The sequence below is a fragment of the Panthera onca genome, chromosome E2 (genome assembly GCF_046562875.1).
Source record: "Panthera onca isolate mPanOnc1 chromosome E2, mPanOnc1 haplotype 2, whole genome shotgun sequence".
Classification (NCBI taxonomy): Eukaryota; Metazoa; Chordata; class Mammalia; order Carnivora; family Felidae; genus Panthera; species Panthera onca.
In genome coordinates, this window is record NC_138353.1 from 50275560 (window position 1) to 50299453 (window position 23894).

The 23894-nt window shown below is 39.6% G+C and overlaps 1 protein-coding gene across 4 annotated transcripts in view; it reads left to right on the forward strand.

Annotated features, from left to right (window-relative positions):
* CNTNAP4 (contactin associated protein family member 4) overlaps nucleotides 1–23894 on the forward strand; it is a 251964-nt gene that overhangs the window by 118326 nt on the left and 109744 nt on the right. For all 4 annotated transcript variants that reach the window (XM_078439006.1, XM_060650097.2, XM_060650096.2 and 1 more), the window contains one exon: nucleotides 12926–13073. In XM_078439006.1, the coding sequence (XP_078295132.1) occupies nucleotides 12926–13073 (148 nt within the window). The remainder of the gene's footprint in view (nucleotides 1–12925; nucleotides 13074–23894) is intronic.

Genomic DNA, 23894 nt, shown 5'->3' on the forward strand with positions numbered 1-23894 from the left:
ATCTGTTTAGAAGATCATATTTTCTTCAGTTTGATTAATTACATTGAAGGATTCTTAAATATTAAGCAATCCTTATGTTCCTGGAAGACACTTGATTAAGTGATGAGCTATTAAACTTTTTCTTTATTTCTATATACTCTAGCAACTTCGCAATTAATTTTACAGGATAGTAAGATCTGTGTTTATGAATAAGATTGGCTTTTATTTTCCTTCTTGTAAGTTCTTTGTCAGATTTTGATATCAAGGTTAGGCTAGCCTCATGAAACAAGTTGGGAAGCATTCTGTTTTTCTACTTTTTGAAGGTGTTTGTATAAGATCAGTGTTATTTTGTCCTTAAATGTTTAGAAGAATTCACAAGGGAAGACATCAGGGCCTGGAATTTTCCATGTGTGAATATTTTTTAATTACGGATTTAATTTTGCCAATAGAGATAGGCTACTCAGATTTTCTTGTTTTTCATCTGTTTTGGCAGGTTACTATTTGTTTGGAATTTGTTCACTTAATGTTCAAAAACCTTTCAAAATAACCTCTTATTGTCATTCTAACTTGTATGGGATTATAGTGGGGTTGCTCTTTCGAATTCCTGATACTGATCAGTTGTGTCTCTTTTTTCTTTTCCTTGATCAGTCTAGCTAGGGTTTCATTAATTTCAATGTTCTTTCAAAGCCTTATATCATTTACTTTGTGTTTCATTCTTGGTTTTAGTTTACTGTATTTTTTTCACTAAGGTCTTACCATCCATCCTTTTTTTTGAAATTTATTGTCACATTGGTTTCCATACAACACCCAGTGCTCAACCATCCATTCTTATTAGCTCATTAATCTTCTGCCTTTTTTCTTTGGATGCCCATGTACTCAGTACCAGTGACTTCTCATGCACTTGTGATATTGGTAATTTGGGTCTTTCTTATTTGTTTGGACAACCTGAGTAGGGACTTATCAATTTCAGCAAATTTTTCCAAGAAACAGCTTTTGATTTTGTTGACTTTCTCTGTTTTTCGGTTTTTAATTTCATTTATTTGTGCTCTGATTTTTTGTTATTTTATTTTGCTTATTTTTGATTTATATTACTCTACGTTCTCTAGTATCGTAGGGTACATTCTCTAGTATTGTAGGGTGGAAACTGATTTATTTAGATCTTTGCCTTTTTAAAAATGTATGCATTTAGTGCTACAAATGCTGGTATATCTCACAAATTTTGATAAATTATATTTTTATTTTCATTTAGGTCAATTTTTAAAAATTTTACTTGGGACATATGCCTAAACCCTTGGGTTATTTCCAGATATTTTGGGGTTTTCTAACTATCATTCTGTTACTGGTTTCTAGTTCAATCCTGTTGTGATTTGAGAGCATACTTTGTACAGTTCACAATTCTTTTAAATTTGTGAGGGTGCGATTTAGGGCCTATAACGTGGTCCATCTTGATGAATATTTCATGTGATCTTAAGAAGACTGTTTCTGCTGCTGTTAGGTGGAAAATTCTAAAATGTCAATTCAATCCAGTTGACTAATACCAATATACACGTCTTCTGTATTCTTACTGTTTTTCTGTCTTTTTGATGTATCAACTACTCCACCTATAATAATGGATTTGTCTATTTCTCCCTGTGGTTCTATCAGCATTTGCCTCACGTATTTTGACCCTTTTGTTGTTACGTGCTATACATAGAGGATTGTTATGCCATGTTGGAAACTTGGCTGCTGTGTCTGTTTATCTCTGATAATCTTTCTTGTTCTGCAGTCTGCTTTGTTTGAAATTAACATGGCTACTCCAGCTTTCTTTAGATTGGTGTTAGTGTTTGGCTAAAATACAAAATGAAAACCAAACTTGAAAATTCCCTGAGCAGACAAAACCATTTAAGCCACATAAGCAAAACTGAATCTAGATTATTCCATGAACGTAAGTGAAACTTAAGTCATTTTCCTTAAGATGGTACAAGATAACTACTTTTAACCATCTGGAAACCCCTATTGTAATAACCAATCACGTAAAGGTTAAACAACTTCCTCATTTTCATTTTATGAGCCATCCTGTAATGCCGTGCTTCTAAGCCTCATAGAGTTTTGGTTTGAAGGCTCCCAGTTCTTTTATTTATTTATTCATTCATTCATTCATTCATTCATTTATTTATTTAATGTTTATTTATTTTTGAGAGGTGGGGAGGGGTAGAAAGAGACAGAGACACAGTATCCGAAACAGGCTCCAGGCTCCAAGCCATCAGCACTGAGCCCAACGCGGGGCTCAAACTCATGAGCCATGAGATCATGACCTGAGCTGAAGTCAGACGCTCCACTGATTGAGCCACCCAGGCGCCCCTGAAACTCCCTGACCTTGAACTGTTCTGATATGCACAATAAACTCTTACTAATTACTATTTTATTGATCTGGTGGTTTAAATTTTGCTATTTTTAGATTTTTGACATTAGCATGGTAAATCTCTATCCTTTTACTTTCAACGTATTTTAGTCTTATATTGAAAGTGAATTCCTTGCAGATGAACTATAGTTGGGTTTCATCATTCTTTATATATAGCCTGACAATCTCTGTCTTTTAATGTAGTATTTATACTGCAGCTAAATATAGTATTTAGACTGTAGCTTTTAAAGTGATTTTTGATATATTTGGATTAGTATCTACTATGTTTGTAACTGTTTTCTGTTTGTTGCATTTGCCTTTTGTTTCTTACTCCCCCTTTTTAATGTGTTATCTGAGTTTGAGAATTTTGTAGGATTCAATTTTATCTCTTTCCATACTGATATACTTAAAAAAATTTTTAGTGACTGCCCTTGCCTGTCAAAGTCCATCTTCAAATAACATTATACTACTTAATAAATAGTGCAGGTAACTTAGAATTCTCCCAATCCCTCCCTCTCATTACCTGCAATGTTGCTGCCATGCATTTAATTCATCCAAGTGCTATCATCACCCAACAGATTTTGACTAATCTTTCTTTAAACAGTTATCTTGTAACTAACAATAAAAAATTATTTTATCTTAGGTTCTTTTATTCCTTCTCAAGTGCTCTTCCTTTGTCTGCATGTTTCTGACCTATGTCATTTAACTTTTGTATAAAGAACTACTTTGAAATATTTTTTGCAGAGCAAGTCTGGTAGCAATGAGTTCTGTTGAGTTTTGTCTGAGAAAGTTTTTATTTTTTCACTTTTGAGAGAGAATTTCTCCAGGTAGAGAATTCCAAGTTTATTTTTACTTCTTTCAACACTTTAAATATTTCACTTCACTCTCTTCCTGCTTGCGTGTTTTCTGATGAGAAGTCCAATATAATTCTTACCCTTGTTCCTCTGTAGGTATGGTGTTTGCTTTTCTCTGGTTCTTTAAAAATGTTCTCTATATCTTTGGCTTTCTGCAGTTTGATTATATTTTGACTCAGTATAGAGTTTGTTTTGATTTCTAATCTGCTTGTTACTCTTTGAAATTCCTGGGCCTACTTTGGGGTCTGTCATTAATTTTGGAAAGTCGTTGGCAATTATTCAAATATTTCTTCCACTCCATTCTCTCTTTCTTTACCTTCTGGTATTCCACTTATGCACATGTTACAATTTTTGCAGTTATCCACAGGTGTTGGATATTCCCTTCTGCTTTTTTCCTTTTTGCATTAGAGTGCAGGAAGTTTATGTTTTCTTATCTTTGAGCTCACTGATTCTTTCCTGGGTTGTGTTGAATTTATTGATGTGCCCGTCAAAGACATTCTCCATTTCTGTCATGGTGTTTTTGATTTATGATATTTCCCTTTGATTCTTTCTTAGAGTTTTCATCTCTCTGTTTATCTTACCCATCTTTCTTGCATGCTGTCCACTTGTCTCATTAGAGCCCTTAGCATATTAGAGTTGTTTTAAATTCGTAGTCTGATAATTCCAACATCTGAGATGTATGTAATTGATGATTGTTTTGCCTCTGCAGTGTGTTTTTTTTCTGGCCTTTTGGCGTGCCTTGCAATTTCTCTGCAAAATGTGGGCATGTTGTATTAAATTTTTGTTTGTTTAATGTTTACTTATTTTTGAGAGAGAGAGAGAGAGAGAGACAGCACATGAGCAGGGGAGGGGCAGAGAGAGAGAGGGAGACACAGAATCAGAAGTGGCTCCAGGCTCTGAACTGTCAGCACAGAGCCCAACGTGGGGCTCGAACTCTGAACAGCAAGATCATGACCTGAGCTGAAGTCAGACCCTTAACCGACTGAACCACCCAGACACCCCTGGGCATGTTGTATTCAGTAATGGGAACTGAAGTGAATAGAATTTTTGTGTGAGGATTTATATTAACCTGCTGAGGAATTGGGCTGTGTTTAATGTTTGATGTAGGTGTTGTAGGTGCCGGAAGCTTCAAATTCATCTAATACTCTTAGATGAATTTTTGTCTCTCCTCTTGACTTTGGGGTCCTCTTCAGAGGTGGTCCGTGTTTACAGTGCTTTCAGCTGTTATCCAGTATTATTATACTGGAGTTCTGCTGGTTGGATGTTATGATATGAGGGTATGAGAGCATTCTGTGTTATTCCAGCTAAATGTCAGTGTTTGTAGCGGGCTTCTGTCTTGGGACTGTGACCTTCACTAGTGTGTCTCTAGGGGTATAGCTCATTCCCTTCCTGCCCTTACTTCTTTTCCTGGCTCTTGACTCCTGTTGACTGTTCCCTTGGGTGGGACAGGGAGAGTAGGGAACCCAGAGTGGGAAGAATGTTCTTCCCTAATGGGGATGAGGCTCTGGCAAAGTCTTTCCTCCTAGACAGTAGGCCTTTGTTGTGCAGAACACTTGGGGCGTATTTCACAATAATTACCTTTCCCTTACCCTGCCAGAGCCAGGAGGGAATCTTTTTCTGATCTTCATGGAGAACGTGAAAGTTTCCTAAAAGTCAAGTTCACAGAAATATAGGGCCCTCTAAGACTGTGGTCCCCAGGAGTTTCTCTCTCTCTCTGTCATGCCAGCTCACCCTCAGCCTCCATCAGTTTATCACTGTTACCTCATAAGCAACCCTATCAGTTTCTGGCACCAGTGGCAGATCTCGGTGAACAGATCTTGGCTCTGACTCTTTGGATCGTCTTATCTCTCCAGATTCCAGGGCAATAGTTTGCCATGGTTTTAGTCAGCTCAGGCTGCAGTCACAAAACACTGCAGACTGGTGGGTGGCTTAAACAAAACAGACCTTTAGTTTTCACAGTTGTGGAATTGGGAAAGTCCAAGATCAAGTTGCTGGCTAATTCAAACCGTTCCTGGTCAGAACCCACTTCCTGGCTTGCAGACATCAGCCTTCTCAGTGTCTTCCACTGGCTCTGGTCTGTTTTCTCATGATTATGACGCTAATCCCATCATGGGGGCCTGCCCTCATGACTTCATCTAAACCTAATGACACCCCAAAGGCCCCACTTTCAAATACATCGCATTGGGGTTAGGGCCTTAATATGAATTTTGGAGGGACACAATCCAATCCATAGCACCAAATAACCTAAGTTTTCTGACAGGTCTAATTAAGAAAGGTCATTGATTTTCAGTCTGTCTGACTTTGTTGTTGCTTAGAGTACAGTCATGATTTCCAAGCTCTTTAAATATAGAGCTGATGCCTTTCCTGTTTACTAGTTAGTATGTGTGTGTGTGTGTATATCCACGACTCTGAATTTCCCTTTAAGAACAGTTTTCACTGCTGCTTTCTTACTTTCTGTGGTGTGTAGGACATTATGTATGAAAAATGAAAACACAATTTGCGACCTAGAAAGATATCTTTCTACAGAATGTAACTACATTTGCTTCTGCAGGTAGAAATGAGCACCAGACTTTTCTGACTATCTTAATGTTATTTCACAGATTGAGAAGGTAGGAAGCTGAAGTTTAGTCCCTCTAAGGAGTTGTCTGTGTGTGACTTACTCTTTGTCCTAAGCTGTAGACCCTCTGAGTTCCGATACAAAATCTGTGGAAGCTTACAGGATATCCTCATCCTTGGGGGACCTAGATCTAAAATTTTGTCTTTAACCTTGTGCAGTTGTAAAAAGATCTGATGTTCAGGTTCTTTCTGTCTCAGGTTCTATTCAGGAATCCTAGAAAGAGAAAAGGGTCTCAAAGGTAGGGCTCTATTTTATTGTCTTTGAGCGCTTCATTCCCTATTTTTTATTTTGTGCAACTTTTCTAGCAGGAGGATTGTTCAGAATTTCCTAGTCTACCACTACCATAATATGATGATTTTTTTAAAGCTAAAAGTTATCTTTCAATAAAATTTTAGTCTTCCAAAAAACTAGACATATCTTACCCTAATATAAATTTAAGAGTAATGACCTATCCATGTGTCTTCCATAAAACAATTTATTGCTGTCTCTGAACAATAGTTACAAACTATAGCCAAGGCCGTATCGTTCATGTGCTTTTTTGCTCTTGCCGTTCGATTCTTCCATCTTGAGAAGTGAAACATTCTATGCTAAAAGGGATAAAACAGTGTATTTTACAACTTGGTTTCTTCACAGATTCTAATATAATGGGCAAGACATGGGACCTTACTGAAATACTACCAAGAATTTGGTATCCCTGCAAATAAATATTTTAAAGACAGTATTTTCAGAGCAGAGGGGGTGGTAGAAACTGATTTTATATCAATAAAATTCTGTATTCTTATTTTGAGATTTGAGACTTATCATAAACACAGAACAACCCTTAACTTTCTAATTTGATTCCTCTGCTCTCATTGCTATTTCTTTATTACAATTAATGAATGACATTCACACTCACTTAAGAGAGAATCAGCATTTATACATAGAGTTACAATGGGCTTATTCAACATATGTTTACAAGTTACTTACTTGGGTTTATGCTAGCAAATTTCCCACTTTCCAGTTGTTATTTTTTTCTTTGCCTTCTCAGTTTTTTTAATTTTTTGTTTTTTAGACGAGACAGTCTCTTGGGAGGCTCAGTGCTGCACTTGGTAAATATTTATAACCAACACCATAAAACAAAGGTCTGACTTCCATTAGACAGCATGTTGTTATGATGCATTCAGTGTCCGCCTGTCAGCTGACTGTGTCAAAATGAGTTGTTCTTGGAAATAGGTCATATGTGAGTCACATGAATTCTCATAACAAGAGGGGTCAGAGGATTTTCATGTTTGCCTGCTGGTCATGTTGAATTTATACTCGTATTGCTGTTTATTTTGGTGGGAGCTAAACCAATTTTTATGTAATTACACAGCCTGCTATGTAACTACATGTAAGTGGTCCCACGTTTCTGATTTATTACAGAAGTGTTTTGGATCCCCTTATGAACTGCCATATGGGCATTTCCCTTTATGCATCTTGACTTTCATAGATGAGTTGCTCAATTAATATTTATAAAACAGATGAATGCTGTTATACCTCTTCATAAACTTTAGAATCATTATGGACATAGTTAAAATCTTGTGAAGAACTTTAATTCATTAACTCCATAAATTATCTCGGTTAGAATGCATTTTTAAACCATCTATGAATACCTCATTGAGCTTGAAAATCAAGTCTCCAAGAAAAGAAAAATACAATTAAGGCTTTTTGATTTTTGTCACATAAGACACATGACCTTAATTCCCCTTGTAGGTGTTTCATACATTTGATGAAATACTGGCATATTCTTTTGCATTTCGTATCTGTGAGGAAGTTATCATTTTATGTACGAGTCCTATTGATGATTGAACGTTTGTCTTTTCTTTTTATTCTACTCCAGTAATTCTGAGAAAATGTAAAGTTTATGGAACCATGCTTTTGTCTATAATAGTTAACTGGGAGAGCTGTGTTCAGCGATCATCTGAGTCGTATTACTCTCAATATGTCAAAGATTTTAAATGTAAATTACGAGAAAGAGTGGGGGGAGCCTCAGATAAAATATCAAGCTTCCTCTAGGGCGGCTGGTTAGCTTTCATGTTCTTTTGGAAGGAAGCCTATTGATAGTTTAGCTAAATTATGTTCTCTGGAGTCAGCAAAGCCTGGGATTAAATCCTTCCTCTGCCACTTCTTAGCTGTGTGGCTTTAGACACACAACTTCTATAATTTTCATTATCCTCAATTTTAAAGTGGGTGCAAAAATGACTATCTTACAGAGTTGATGGAAGTATTACAGCTGCGTAATGCATTTCTCCTGCACCTGACCCTGAGTACAGATTTGCACACTGAAGACCTTTAGACTGGTAACACAGAACACGTTTGCTACATATTTCTCCCCTTAGAAGTTAGCCCTGGTGAACCCTTCTCCTAAAATCTCTTCCCTCTCTAAAGTTTTGCAATGATATAGGGAGGGGAAAAGAGCATGGCTTATTCACAAGCCAGAAAATTTTTCAAAATCAGCTAAAGACCAAAGCACAAATTGGCTTGGCATGCATTAGAAATGCAGATTCCAGGGCCCCACTTGCCCTGGGGTTCAGCACATGGGGTTCAGGATCTAGAAATTACATTTTAAAAATATAATTTATTGTCAAATTGGCTTTCATACAACACCCAGTGCTCCCAACAAGTGCCCTCCTCAATGCCCATCACCCACTTTCCCCTCTCCCCTGCCCCATCCAACCTCAGTTTGTTCTCTGTATTTAAAAGTGTCTTGTGGTTTGGCTCCCTCCCACTCTGTTTGTAACTTTTTCCTCCTTCCCTTCCCCCATGGTCTTTTGTTAAGTTTCTTAAGATCCACATATGAGTGAAAACATGATATCATGTGTTTTCACTCATATGTAGAAATTGCATTTTTAAACAGCTCCTCAAGTAATTCTAACAGACACCAAAGTTCAGAATCTATAATAAAAGGAAAGACAGGAGCGCCTGAGTGGCTCAGTTGGTTAAGGTCTGACTTCCGGCTCAGGTCATGATCTCCCAGCTTTGTGGGTTTGAGTGCCTCGTGGGGGCATCAGAGGCTGCACTAACATTACAGAGCCTGATTCTGTGTCTCCCTCGCTCTCTGCCCCTCCCCCACTCGCACTCTTTCTCTCTCAAAAATGAATAAACATTAAAAAAAATTAGGAAAAAAGTGAAGACATAAACATCCACATAATAAAATTATTTTTTTTAATGAGCAACTTAAGTCCATGCGTTCTTTATGAACTTGCGATGGTGTGAAAAAAGTATTCATAGCAAGTTGAAGAATATCTCTTAGGTGAGGGAAGTACGTTTGAAACCTGATAGTATGCATAGAACTTTTCATTCATAAGGTAATGTAACATCAGCCACATCCCTAATTGACTACCATTCTGAAAAAAGGGCCCATTTAATACAGAATTCCAAAGCAAAGTCTTTATCTTATGTATTGAAAAAATTTCACCATGAGGAGCAAGACAAGACAAACATTATTGCTCAGTTAACGAATTCTTAATTAATAGCAATGATTCCTGTTCTCTGGCTGACATTGATCCTAGGAAGTTATTTAAGGTACTCAGAGCATTCCAAGATAGTGTTCTGCCTGTTCTGTCACTGAACACACTTCCTATGTCTGCATCTTCTTTCATTATACTGATTATTATAAAATTAAAAATGTTCATTTAGAAAAAAACCCCGATGTGACCGGAATGTGCTAAATACCCCATATCCCCCACCTCACAAGTTCCCTCACCCTTTGTAAGAAAAAGCTGCTTAAAAGTTTGAATGTGCCAAGACATTTTTATTACATATATAAGCTAAGCACCTTATATTTCTTCTTTATGTTCTGAAAATTTACATAGCTCATAAATCGATCAGGTAAAATGTGAACGATTGCCACGCGTGGACCTCCCCCTTCCATTTACCTGTCTGTTGCCACGGCCACTATGTATCTTTCCCCTTAATCCTTTAAGATGTTGAGAACATCGTACTGGCATCTGTCTAAATCTGTGAATGTGCATTAATGTTGAAAAAACATGAGATCTTTTGGAAGGTTATCTAATTCATCATCCAGCTGTTCACCGAAAGAAATCAAAATTGTATTAGCCTGCCAGAGGCACCCAGGAAAATAGAATCGAAGTGTAAGGGGGTCTGATTAGGATTGAATGTCAGTGGACCAGGGCCTCGACCCGCATTGCCTTTCCCACAGTGCCCTGATTTGGGGAGCCTGGAAACACACACAGGGGCACACACACACACACACACACACACACACACCACCAATGCCCAGAGTATGAAATTTTGACCAGTGAGAAGGTTGGAGCTTTCTGGAAGGGTCTGATTACAAAGTTAAAATACCTGTGGAATTAAGCAGTGTTCTCCTGTCTATGTTCTGGGAAATAATAGCTAAGAATGAGGGCCTAATATGTTTAAAACATACCAGAGAACTATCCCTGTCATGGGAGATACAGTGCACTTTAGCACATTCACAGTTGACATGCTCTTAGAGGTTCTGTAAATAAGACACCTGTTGAATTTTGTTTCGTTTTGAAGCCCAGTCTTTCCCAAACATACGCATCCAACAGGTATCTTACTGTGAACCACTTTGAGCCAAGCCATGTTCTAGGTACTATGGATGGAGGGCACGGAAGGTCTTTGCTTTCATGGAGCTCATTTTCTAGTGGGATAAGATAAACAAACAATAATCGAACAGAAGAAGACCCCAAATGATGAGTAATATGAAGGAAATAAAATAGGCAATAAGGTGTGGGGGTGTGCCAGGTACACTGCCTTTGCAACTGTGATTAGCAAGGGCCTGACTTAAGGGGTAATATTTTGACCAAAGCCTGAAAGGGCAAGAAGAGCTGGTTGTGCCAGAGACCTTGCGGAGAGAACTTACAGAGCAGCAGAGACAGCTGGTGCAAAGGCCCTAAGCAGCACTGAGCTTGGTTGTTCTAGGGGCTCCAGGGTGGCATAAACCTAATGGAGGGTGTTGTCAAAGAGCGTATGTTTGATAAGGAGATTGGATTTTGTTCTAAGTGGTAAAGAAAGCAGTTGGGGTTACATGGTTTGATTTACCTTTAAAATTAAAACAATTTTTTAAATGTTTATTTATTTTTGAGAGAGAGAGAGAGAGCGCGAGCGCGTGCAAGTGGGGGAGGGGCAGAGAGAGAGGGAGACACGGATCTGACACAGGCTCCAGGCCCCAAGCTGTCAGCACAGAGCCCAACACCGGACTTGAACTCACTAGCCGTGATGTCATGACCTGAGCCGAAGTCGGATGGTTAGCCGACTGAGCCGCCCAGGCACCCATCTTTAAAAATTTTTTTGACTTCTCAGAGAGGAAGAGACTAGGGCTGCATACGGGGTTGGTGACAGGGAACAGGAGGACAAAAAAGGTGAGGACGAGGTCAGTGAGATAATTCTGGTGAGATGATTCTTTGTTGAACTGGGTGGTCATAGCTGAGAGGAAGAGAGGTGCCCAGATCTGGGATAGAATTTGGAGGTGCCATCACAGAAGTGCCTGTGGTGTATGAGCCTGAGAGCTGGTGTATGGAATATTGGTGGAGTGGGAGCAAGAAGTAGGGAATCGATTGATAAGGGGAGTCAAATCAAATCAATTTGACTATGAAACACTGAGCCTTAAAAAAAATGTATTAGAAAAAATTCTGGCCAAATCATAAGAGGCTCTTAAAAACTGAGAATAACCTGAGGGTTGATGGGGGGTGGGAGGGAGGGGAAAGTGGGTGATGGGCATTGAGGAGGGCACCTGTTGGGATGAGCACTGGGTGTTGTATGGAAACCAATTTGACAATAAATTTCATATTAAAAAAATATTTTGGTAAATGCTGCTAAAGGGATATTAGTGAAATGGAAAGAAAAGTAGGTAAATGAGCAGGCTCCCTGTATATAGGTATTCCTAATGTGTTTGCCTTTTTCTTATGCAGTCTACATGAGGCCGGCCGTATTTGTTGATCCAGTCAGTCATGGTCAACAGACCTACCAAGAGTGTGAATAGATCCCTTATTTTGTTCCTACATTTGCTGATTGTTACAGTTGAAAAAAAAAAAAATCAAAAGAGGGGAAAAGGAGAAAAAAAAAGAAGGAGGAAGGGAGGATGGGTAGTGAAGGAGGAGAAGAAGAAATAAAAAAAATAAGTATAAATTATTGAGAACAACTTTCACTTCCCCTAACTTTTTCATATATGAAAGCGTACCATTCGTCATGGAGGAGAAAAGTAAAGTGCTTAGATGTTAGGTGCTCTGGTGTGTGGCTTTTGCAGGTGAACTACGTGGTAGGCAGATGCATCCTGGTTTTGCGGAAGGAGGGTAGCTCTTGGTCTTACCATACAATAGTTTTCCAAATACCAGAGGGTTATTTTCTACCTTTCTGACCTTTCATTTCCTCATCTGCACTTTGTGCCAGCTTAGCATCATTCTCAAGGTCTTTCCAGCTTTCAGATTCTAGAGTCTGTAAGTCTGATTATAGGTCTTCCCAATTGTTATTGCTTCTAATTTCCCTTAACAGTTTTTCTTTTTTAATACAGGCACTTTTGTGTTGTTATTTTTTTATTAAATCACTTTGACGTACCGGCAGTGCAGTGCGTGAGGTTGAACAGCCTGTTTTCAGATTGTAGTTCCTTAGTTCTGAACGGGTGATACTTTTGTTTATGTTACGAAAAGGATAAAATAAAACAGTGGAAACAGGTTCCTAACTTTTATCATTCATCAGTGACTAAGCAACTTCTTTGCTGAATCAGACCCTGCTTTTTTAACGCGGGGAGAAGATTTTCTCAAAATTTGTTTGTGCCATTCACAATGTTAATACCTTTTAAGTATAATTTGCACTTTATAGAAACGTTTATTGAGGGTATCATGTTGAAAGCTGGCTTAATGGGGAAGGTGGAATTTCATCTACTCTCATTATAAAGAAAAGCTTGAGCAATCGTGACTTCTGTGTGAAAGAGGGACATTACAATATAACTGGTAATAATGATTTTCTTGGAGAAGGCAGCCATTTTTATAGTAAAAAAACAAATCAGACATTGCTTGTGGACACTATAGGTCACAGGGTAAAATCATATTCTCCAAATGCATTGATTTCTTTCTTTCCCTTTTCTTTTAGGGCTTTTCAGGAAATGCAAATGCAGACAGTGTTGTGTACTATAGACTCCAGCCTTCCATCAAAGCCCGATTTCTGCGCTTCATCCCTTTAGAGTGGAACCCCAGGGGCAGAATTGGAATGCGGATTGAGGTGTTCGGATGTGCATACAGTAAGTGTTTGTTTACCCAACACACTGACGTAGATATCAAAAGAGATGTTTTAAGAGCCAACCTGCACACCAAAATTGACTTTATAGCTATGTAAAGAGATAGAAAAACAGGAATGATCTTTGTGGAAAGCTTGTGTGTGTGTGTGTGTGTGTGTGTGTTGTGCGCACGTGCCCGTGCATGGCAATATTGACTTCAGTATTTAGTGTTATATTTTAAATCAGAAATGGAAGCGTTTTATAGATAGATCAATCCCTACGGAGATAGGTACACACAGCTACCTGTTAATGGACATATGTGAATCCATTTATCCAAATCTAATATTATTAACTAGATCCTAACTTTCAAATATTAGAGTTTCCCCCCTCCATGGACTTATCTGATGATGTTTCACTTAGGCACCCTGAATTTCATAAAAGATACAGTGTTCCATTTAGTATAACCAGTCAAACGTTAGGCACCAAAGAATGTTGGTCTCTTTAGCCTAAAAATAATATGCCATGTAACTCACTTATAAATATGCTGTGCCCTCAACATAAATTCATAGAAAAAGTATAAAGACCTCTGCTAAAATATAAAATGTGTTTGAAATACTTTCACATAAAAAATGGTAGAAACCACAGATTTCACTTAGTCTCCTCTTAATGAAGCATTTTATTATATCTTTTTGTGGGGCAGGGGCCTAAGAGTTATTGATAGCCTACCTCAAGCCACACCATCCTGTTAGATGCTCTTTTATTATGGAACAGTGAGTTAGTTAACATGATCTACAATTATCAGATGAGCATTCTGAGGTTTGGAGAGATTCAGTAATTTGCCCAGTGTCCCACGCCTAGTACACGGAAGAATCCGGAAAAGAGCCTGAGATTGTTCAGTTCCTCTATATCACTATTTAGCTAAAAGCTAAAGCTTTTTAGCCACTAAAGCTTTTGTCACACGTAGTTTATCACTTTTTGATGTAAGTCCAGTTAGGTTCCGGTTCACTTCATTTGCATGCAGGCAAGATAGGTCGTGCGCAGGACAGGCGACGTGTTGACGTTGTTGAAACTGTGTCAGACGGACAAACTATGTTGTCCAGACTGCACGTCTCCTTAAGTAGTTAGTGATGTTCCCGGCATCCTTCTCTCCCATCAAAGGTAACTGACTGGCCTTTTGTTCCCATCGGAGCCTACAGAATAGCGATCACAGTGTGAATATCAACAGCAATCATAATCATAGCAATAACACTAATTTTAATAGTACTAAGTCTTTGAAAAATTCTAGAAGTAGCAGCGTTTTCTTGAGTGCTTATTACAGCATTACATGAACAGTTTATAATTTTTTTAAAAGTCCAGGTAAATATAAATATTATTAGGTTACTATTCCCTTCCCACCCCCCCCCCCCCCCCGTCCCGCCACTTCCCCGCCCCCCGCCTTCGCAAAAGGGAAGGCTAAAAGCTCAGGCACTAGGACTTGCTGAAGCCATGCTGATGGGAAGTCACAACGCGGGATTTGCAGCTGGATCTGCCAGACTCCAGAACCCACGTGCAGGCTTAGGCTCCATCCAGCTGTTGATTCGCAGAGATGAGCCAGGGAAGCGTACTTCTTACCATCTACCCACTTACTCTCTTGTCTCCGACAGCTCAGCTTAGCTGTTCCTGTTACGTGGTACCTCCTCCTTCGCAATGATCCGTTGGAATAAAATCACCCTTTAAAAAAAGTATCCCACCCCAAATTGCAATTCTGAAACACAGAACTCAGACAGTCCATCTTATTTGTGTTTGGGTCGTAGAGTATAGCAAAGCCCACGCTGCACCCTGGATACTTAGCAAAACAGACTTGAGATGCTTTATATTTGTAGTTGCATCTCTACTTAGAGCATCCACCTTGCAAAGTATTTATTTATCACAGTATAAAAATAGCTAACAGTTCTTGAGCCCTTACTCTGTGTCAGATACAGTTTTTATAGACGTTCTCATTTCATCCTAAAAATCACCCATTTAACAGAGTCTTAGAAATATTAAACAGGTTCCCCAGTTGTACACCCTTGGTACACATTCAATCTGGGATGTAAATTCAACATTCGTTGAAAAAGGACTACTGACACTGTTTTTCCAAAACTAAAGCACCGCTCATCATGTCCCCATGGAAGGAAGGGGCTGCTGAGGAACAGGGTCCTTTGAGTTCTTTGCTGCCATATATGCTTCATGATGACCCAAATCTCCCTCCACTCTCATTGATCTGCAACCCTGTGGAACATTCTTTTTCCTGTGACTTCATTTGCTGTCTCTTGCAGTGAGCACATTGTCCATGCATTTAATCAGCTTCCTGTTTTCATTGACCCGCAGTTGAAGTAACGGTACTGAGAGCCAACAAGATTTGAAATTCAAACATAAACACGTATGGTAAAATGGTATGACAGGACTGAGTGTAAAATGGCTGTTGTATAATTTTGGATAAGAGAAAAAGTAATAAACAATGGAAACGTATTATCATAGATAACCTAAAAGAACCTCAAAATGGGTTGGGTGTGAGTCCCTTCTTGAGTGAATTTGATCAAATATATTTTAATTCTTCAGTTACAGTTATATTATCCACCTGTTAATAGTATCAGCCTCACAGACTATGAATTTACTGAAGCATGATTCTATGTAATTATCATTTATTAAATAGTTAATAGGTATCAGATATTTTCTTTTTAGGCATTTTCTGAGTTACTCCTAATAACACGGTGAAATAGGGGCATGAATATTACCACTTTATGCAGGAGTAAGAGGAGAGGAACAGAATTGTCTGCTGCATGGCTTGCTCTGAGTTCTGGTACAGAAATAAGTGGGGACCACCAGCCCCCCTTGCCCTCAGAAGGAAGAGCGGCAGGTGCTATCTGCACAAGAACACAGCTTGAAAGATTCTGTGTGCCACTCCCCAGAGTAGCCCAGATCCGAGATCAGTCCGGATTTTCTTCAGATACACAAGGCCATTCTCCTGCAATCCCTTTAAAAAAGGACAAGCAGTGTTGGGGAGGGTTCAGGGTCTCTCTCCTAGATCCCAGTCACAGGACTCCTGAACATGCTGGCAATTAAGTGAGCCTCTTGGGAAAGCCCGGAGGCCTGCATGCAACCCACAGCCTTTGTATCCACATGGCTGGCACCAAGTTAATGTGACTTTTTTCTGGGCTTTGCCTGAGCTGCTCACTTAAGAGTGCTATATACCAGGGTGCTTCAAGTCTCCTGACCCGGGGGAAAGTGAACTTTAGAGAAATTAAGAACTTTGTCCGCATTACGCAGACTGCCTGTGTGAGATCTAAGATTTAAATTCACATCCATTACTTTCCAAAGCCAGTGCTCTTGACAACTCTATGAATCATACATGTGTTCGCCTTTTAAGTATTTATTGACACTTGCTGAAAGAGAACTCTACTAGGTATTGGGTGTAGGGAGAAATTCTAAAATAATGTAGATTTCTTAGTAAATGGGAATTATTATGTATAATTGGGGGTTTTTTTGTATTCTAATCCTAGGTTTATTCAGTACAGTCCTTTTGTTTTATACAACAAAGCGCAAACACGACATTATCTAAAATACTACATAGTTACAAAATGCAAAGCAAAGTTTATAGTACTGACTGTACAATAAAAGCCAAAAAAGCATGTACACATTGCCAAAGTAATCTACAAGACCACCACCGCGAATAACAGCTCCGGCGCGGGGATCTGTGATGACCCTTGCGGAGCTGGCTCTCAACTTGCTTGTTAATTTCAGAGAGAGAAAGGGAGAAGCGGGGTATGGGGGTGTGCGTGAGTACTTGTAAAAACAGAGCCATTTGTGGCAACAAACATGAGGTGTTTGACCCCTAGAGGTCAGAAGAGGCAATGTCATAAAAATTACACAAACTCAGTGTAACATATGGTAGCACGAGTGTAGGTTGGGAGGAATAAAATGATTGAGAAATTGAGTGTAAGTGTAAGAACGCTGATAGCAATAGGTTTGAAACTGAAGTGCAGATATTTTCACTTGAGAGGCTGGGAGGACAGTCCAGATAGGGGAAGGGGCGGACCCTCGTCAAACACAGAGACAAGAATTGCTTGGAGGATGGGTTTTTATTGGAGAACAGTCATTCAGGCTGAAAATAAGGGCACACACATGTCAGGAGGCTTCTGGTCTCATGTGTGCAAGTAACAGTAAGGACCAGAGCACCAACAATCAGGAGAGAGGCTTCTCTTGATTCACATCAGACTCAAATATACTGAGGATGTGGATTCAGAGATCTCAGTGATCGCACATGAGGGTCCCTGAGTTATCAGATTTGAACAAGCATCTGGAAAGTGGTGCCATGTGCTGAGAGGGGCAAGGGAGAGTGAATGAGCTCTGAAAGGGCACAGGAGAAAGAATTAATTGTACTGTTGACTTAACTGAATTCAAGCCTGGGGAATTCGGAAGGTTGGAACACGAAACCCTCTGAGTTGAAGATACATAATTGAAAGCTACATAAATATCATTGTTATTAAATCATAACTTTCCACTTGCAGAATTTCTGGTAATAATAACAGTATGAAGTGCTGTGTTTGAACAACTGCTCATGTCTTTGAAAAGGACAAATGCATTTCTATCATCATTAAAGCAGGTCTTTAACGCTGTTTTTCAGGTAGCGTGCATTTTTATGCCACCCCCCTCCTTGTGCCTAATGCATGTGTCCGCTGAAGTTCTAGGTAGCTGCTCTGATGAATATTGTAGAGACAGTGGCTATTGTGAGAGCCACACATAATTTTATTAGCCTCTGTCCGGGTGAGTTAGGGCAGTAACTTGTTATGAAGGTACATCAAGTGAATGGAAAATCCATATCAAAGAGCATGTTCTACTTTTATGTCGGAAAACTTGGAAGTTGTTTCCTGAGTAATGAGAGAAGTAGAAGCTAAATTTTATGGGTTCAAAGAGAAAGTATAAATTTCAGATGCCTTGGCCATAGCAGCCATGAACATGTTTATAGATCAGGACGAGAGAGGTAGGTAAGGAAATAACTCATGGAAGAAAGAACAAGAAGAGAAAACGTTTCGTGGCAAAGAAACACAGTCTACAGAATGTCCCAAAGGAAAGTAAACAATGGTAAACAAAGGCAGAGAAAGGAGACAAAACTGAGTGAAAGCAGCTCTGTCTGAGATGTCCTTGGGGAAGTGGCCATTAAGCCACAGGAGATAGTGTTCTTTAATGGTGGACGAATTGCTGTGACAGTTGCCCTCGGTATAAATACGGAGTTCCTTCCCTCTAGTCTTGTGTAAACATCCTCATTTTGCAGTCCGGGATCTTCCTTTCCTCATCCTCAACAGAAGAAGAGCATCCAGCTTCCCGGCCGCACCGAGCACTTTCCCTTTCTTCCACACGCCATGATGTCATGATTTTTGTAGACTTGGGATCTTTGCACAGCGCCCAGGGCAATCACCACATGTGGAGCCTTCACTTGTCTACCGAGATGAGTCTTTCATTCAGCACCTTTTCTCAGCATAGAAATCACCGTCTCCGGCAGCTTCTCTGACACCTCACTTTTGGGTCAGAGGACATTTCCGCCTGCTGCTGGAACAGCCATTCTGCTCCCCGTCGTACCATGCACACATGGTACTGTATTGTAGTCAGCTATTCTTTCTTTGTCCTGAGTCTTCTGGATAGGTGCACGATAGGGAGGTAGGGTTGGTGAGCCTCAGGAAGGCTTTTCCCATCAACCTGGAGGCACGTGCAGGCTGTGAAAGATACGACGTAGAACACGGGAGAACTAAGAAGGTTGGAAGACAACAAACACATAGAAGGATAGAAACTACACAGAATATAGAAAGTGTTGTGTTTATTTGCTTAAATCCAGACCAATTAAGAGAAAATGATGGATTCTGTTTAACAAATGGAAGTAGGTCAACAATTACAAGACTCAGGCCAACTTAATAAAAATATGCTTTTTATCGTGTAAAAAATATTGGAAGTTGGAACTGCTTCTATCAGATTTTAATTTGGAAAACACATTAATAGGAAATGCAAGAACGTAGCCTGAGAAGTGCAGCTACTAACACTGAACCGACTCTGAGTTTTCTGTCTATTCGGGACCAATCTCTTACACCACATGTCTGGTTAGGGGGAGAAATGAAAGGCGGTAAATGTGTTAGATTTACTCTAAAGAATAGTTATAATTGAACTCAATACATATTTATGAAGCAGCTCCCCCATGTTAACAGCTAAAAACTTGATCCAGGTGAATTACATACAATCCCTGCACTCAGATTGTTTATCAGCTGATACCGTAGCTGAGGAATCCGAGCTTATGCCGGAGTTTGAAAAAGAAGATAGATTCTGGTGGGCCTAAAATCAAAGAGGATAAATTCTAATTCTTTGAAAAATTGATAGTCTTAAGATTTTAATCTGCTGATAAATGGGGTTATATTAAGATGAAAATTAGGTGAGCTATTAGGATACCAGAAAAAAAAGAAGCAGCTATAAAACCCTCTGGGATTATGTCACAAGAACTCAGAGCCTGCTGAGGAGGCCCTCAATGACCAAAAATGGAAATGTTGTAGCATCAGTAAGGATAGTAACTACAGTTCCACAACATGTTAAGTATGTTTAAGTGAATGGGTTCATGACAATACTAAAAAACAAAAATCCAATCGGTTACCTATGAGAGAGGTGAAGGAACCAACTCCTTATTTTGAAAACTAGTAAATGAAGGGAAACATCAAGAATTTATCTCACTTTTCCTATGTGGTCTGTACTTCAAGGTACAGATCAAATAGAAGATAACAGGGCATTTCTCTTTAAAGGTATATTCCAGGTAATAGGTAAAGAGGGAAATAAGTAAACGGAATTAGCATAGTCCCACTTTGCAACCCTAAATAAATTAATAGACCAAGTCAATGACTATAAAAGTTCACAATCAGATGATTTGCTTTTCAGTACCGGTCACAGAAGAGTCGCTTTTATTGGACTGTCTTGCTACAGCTGGAATCACTGGATAGAAAATACACATGAAAAAACCTCCTTCAGGGTTCTGAAGTTCAGCTTAAAACAGGATGACATTTGACAAGAGTTGATCTTGAGAGAAGGAAAGCAAATTTTGAGAGATCCACGTTTCACTGATTTTTTCCTAAAAATGCATCCCAGTTGCAGGGCATCATAATGCTCAAGCAGAAAAGTAGCCAGAGTTTACTGGGCTGTGGAGGCAGGGTCCAGAGTTCAGGGTTGCCAGAGTAGCTAGAAATTTAGGGTAGAATCCGGAAAAGGAGGGGGTCAGAGAGGGAGGGCCTCAACTCCCACATAAAAACTCCCCTTCGGCCCTCGGCTGATCCATGACCTGCGAATGCCCAAGATGGGGTACCAAGAAGCTCAGGAGAGAGCGGGATGGGAGATCCAGGGGCTGAAGATTTCCGCATCTGCCTAATGCTGGAAGGAACACCTTTGGAAAAAATCAGGCCTGCCAATTTACAGGGACTTGTGGGACATGTTGGGCTCTTAACTGAAAAGCCAGAGGGCATTGCTTTAGGAGTAAAGACCAATCTGTGGACCAATTGATATGTCCTAGGGCTAAGGACAAAACCAAAGTAGATCCGTCCCAACAAAACCAGGAACCAAGCTTTCACAGGGTCAAGGTGATCCATGGACCTCTTCCATCTCCTTCCTGCCACCACCATCCCTCCCTCCCCAGGTTTCACCCTCCCCCCCTTCCTCGCCCCTCCCCAAACTTGTACCCTCCCCAAACTTGTACCCTCCCCTTCCCTGCCTCCTCCTCCTTTCCTGATCCTAGACATTCACAGAGGTGGACATCTACTCAGACTAAGTTTCATTTCCTCAAAGATGTTGTCCCCAGTCAACAACCTCATTCAAATCTCCCTGTTCAAAACTCCCGTGCAACCTGCCCTTTTCCTTCATGCTCCACTTAACAGTTTGTAAATATATCTGTACACGTGGGGTGAGTTGCTTGATGTCTTTCTTTTCCTTCAGACTGAGGGATCCATGAGGACAGAATGTGTTCACTGTTGTAACATCAGCTCCTACTGTAGGAGTGGACACAGTAGATGCTCAGTAACTATTTGCTACATAGAGAATTCAGAAAAACATCCAGTTAGCCATGACGAAAATGGAAAAATGAATAAATGTATAGAAACCACAGATTTATTACATTCCTCCAGTAGCAGTTGATTACATAAGTGTGGGATAAACATGTCGGCTGTCGAATGTTTGTTATTACTGAAGTGATGATAAGAGCATACAAAATATGTAATAAATTAGGCATTTTGATACTTCCATTTGAAACGCACAGCTTTTTGTGTGGTATGAGAAACTGGAAGTTTTCTCCACATATTCCAAATAAGGAAACTGAGAATCCATGTTTATGTGACTTCTGTGGCATTACAAAATTACAAACAAATATTAGAAACAGAAATACAGCTTATGTCCTCCAATGACACACTGAAGTGTCCTCGATGTAGTAGATGTTACCCACTTCAAATCTATTTAAAATGTTCATTTAGATTGATATTTGAGTGGCAGTGGGCTTGTTTGTTCCTATAACCTCCTGGAGTGTTATCACTGATCTTAATTCAGTCTATTTAAAACCGTGATAGTAAAGTCACCTTTTGCCTGTGGTTATATGCAGCCCTTGATTCTGTACCTTCTTCCTTTTTATTGTATTAATTTTGGTTGTTTTAAACTTAAGAGTGCCTTAAATCATTCTGTGTTCTTTTATGCTACCATGCAAAAATAGTCCAGCCCATTTCCTGTTGATTTCTCAAGTGCTTGGGCTCTCCTCACCATCTCTTCAAAACCCAATTCAGTAATGCAGATCTCAAGTGCCCATACATCCTGCTATTGCTTTAATATTTCACTATATAATAGTTTAATGGTGACTCAGCCTGATTTATGTTTCTTAGAAGTCAAAATTGGACCTGTGTTTAGAAATTCATAGGTAGTAACTTTCAAATAAAGAAGCAGTATGATCAGTATTGGAGACTGACTTTCTTGTTTAGCCCAGAAGAGTTTGGTCGATCGTTCTTTCTCCACTTAGAGCCCTTTTCTCTGTTTATATTTTTGGGGTGCTTCCCACAGAATTCATAGAAAGCTGTCATGTCTTTTTCAGGAACTCTCTCATGACCTTTAATAAAGGCAGTTTTCTCTTATTCAAGGATTCGTGTTCCAGTTCATGCATTTTCTCTTCCAGTTTTTCTCTTTTACATTTCTTAGCCAACTGACCTCATCAGTGATGCAATGATTCATAGTTAATTCACAGAGCCAGTTTCTCTCCAAAACATCTTTCAAGGACAAGCCGCTCCCATGTCCAGTTTTCTTCAAGTACCACCTACATGTAGATAAACATATTCATTTTCCATGGTCCAATTCAATATGCAACGAAGTTACTCATTTTCAGACAGAAGGTTTCTTTAACCTTCTTGTTCTTCTTGTCAGATAATCCTGATGCTGTCATCTGCTCAGGGGTCGCTCAGGAACCTGTTTTCCTGGGTGTGGCTCTAGGAGCTCCCAAGCTGGTGGATATAAAGCAGAACCCAGGATGTTGGATGCTTCTGGAAACCTCACAAGATACTCCTCAGTTGATTCTAACATGGCTAGACCATGGAGCTCAATTTAAGAAAACATGCTCCTGTATGTTTTTTTTCTTAGCAATCCACTTGGAGTGGTAGGGACAGTGTTGCTTTTTCAAATCACAACCTCTCACATTTTGTGAAGCCTCAAACTTTGGAGCAGGGGTAGGATGTAGGTGTGAGGGAAGGATACCGGGTCAAGTGGAAGATATTACACTGAGGGGTGTATCTGCATGTGTCATATGCCCAGGTAGAAGAACAATTTGCTGCTCGCATAGGTAAATCTGCAATTTAGTTGACATCCTTCTCACAGGCTGAGTGGATCAGCTCCTCCTGCACATGTTAGAAATCATTCAGACCCAGCCCTGACGCAGCAGCAAAGCTCTAAGCACTGGCCTGAAAAATCACATCTCAGGGATGTGTGTCTTTCCCATTACAATGGAAGCTCCTTGAACAAAAATGTGCTTTGTATTTATGCATTGTTGTGTCTTCCCCTGTTCACAGGGAGCTCTCCATAGATACGTGCTTGCAGAAAGGGGCGCAAGTAGGCATTTCAGCAATACCACTTCTGACACAACTCCCTGAAAGAAATTTGAATATTTTTATTGGAAATCTCTTCATTCCATGGGAGATTGTATTTCTGAATCATGCAAATAAAGCAGACTGTACCTCTTTCCTGGGGTCACGGGGAGAACTGATATGAGAGTAGGGCCTACAGTCTTTGTGAGTCTCTTCTTTCCTTGATGCCTGCTATAAATGAGAAGATTTGAGATGGAGGTATTCACTAAGGAGGATTCAGGTCACCGACAATTGCCATAGTGAGTCAGCTCAAGCATTAGCTGACAGACAGAGAAAAAGCCACAGAACCCACAGATGGCTCAAAATCATTCTTGCTGCATAACCCGGCAGTGACATTGATAATGGAGCATTCCTCGTGCTCTTCAGAAATTCATTATTTTTTAAAGAGTTCAGTTTTAAATACACCGAATGTATGTGTTAAACTATTTTTGCTGTACCTCTTTCCCTGCCCAGTGTTCTAACAATAAGTAATAGCAGTAGTTAATGTTTATTGACTTTTAATTCTGCACCAGCAATTCTTCCAAAAATTATGCAGATAGACATTCGTGCAACAATCCTGTGAAGAATATACTATTGTTATTCCCATGTGACAGATAGGAAAGGGACAAAGGGGTGGAAAAACTTGTGCCACAGAGGGAGTAATGCCCTGTGACCTGTTACTATATTACATTATGGGACATAGGCACTTACAGTTGTG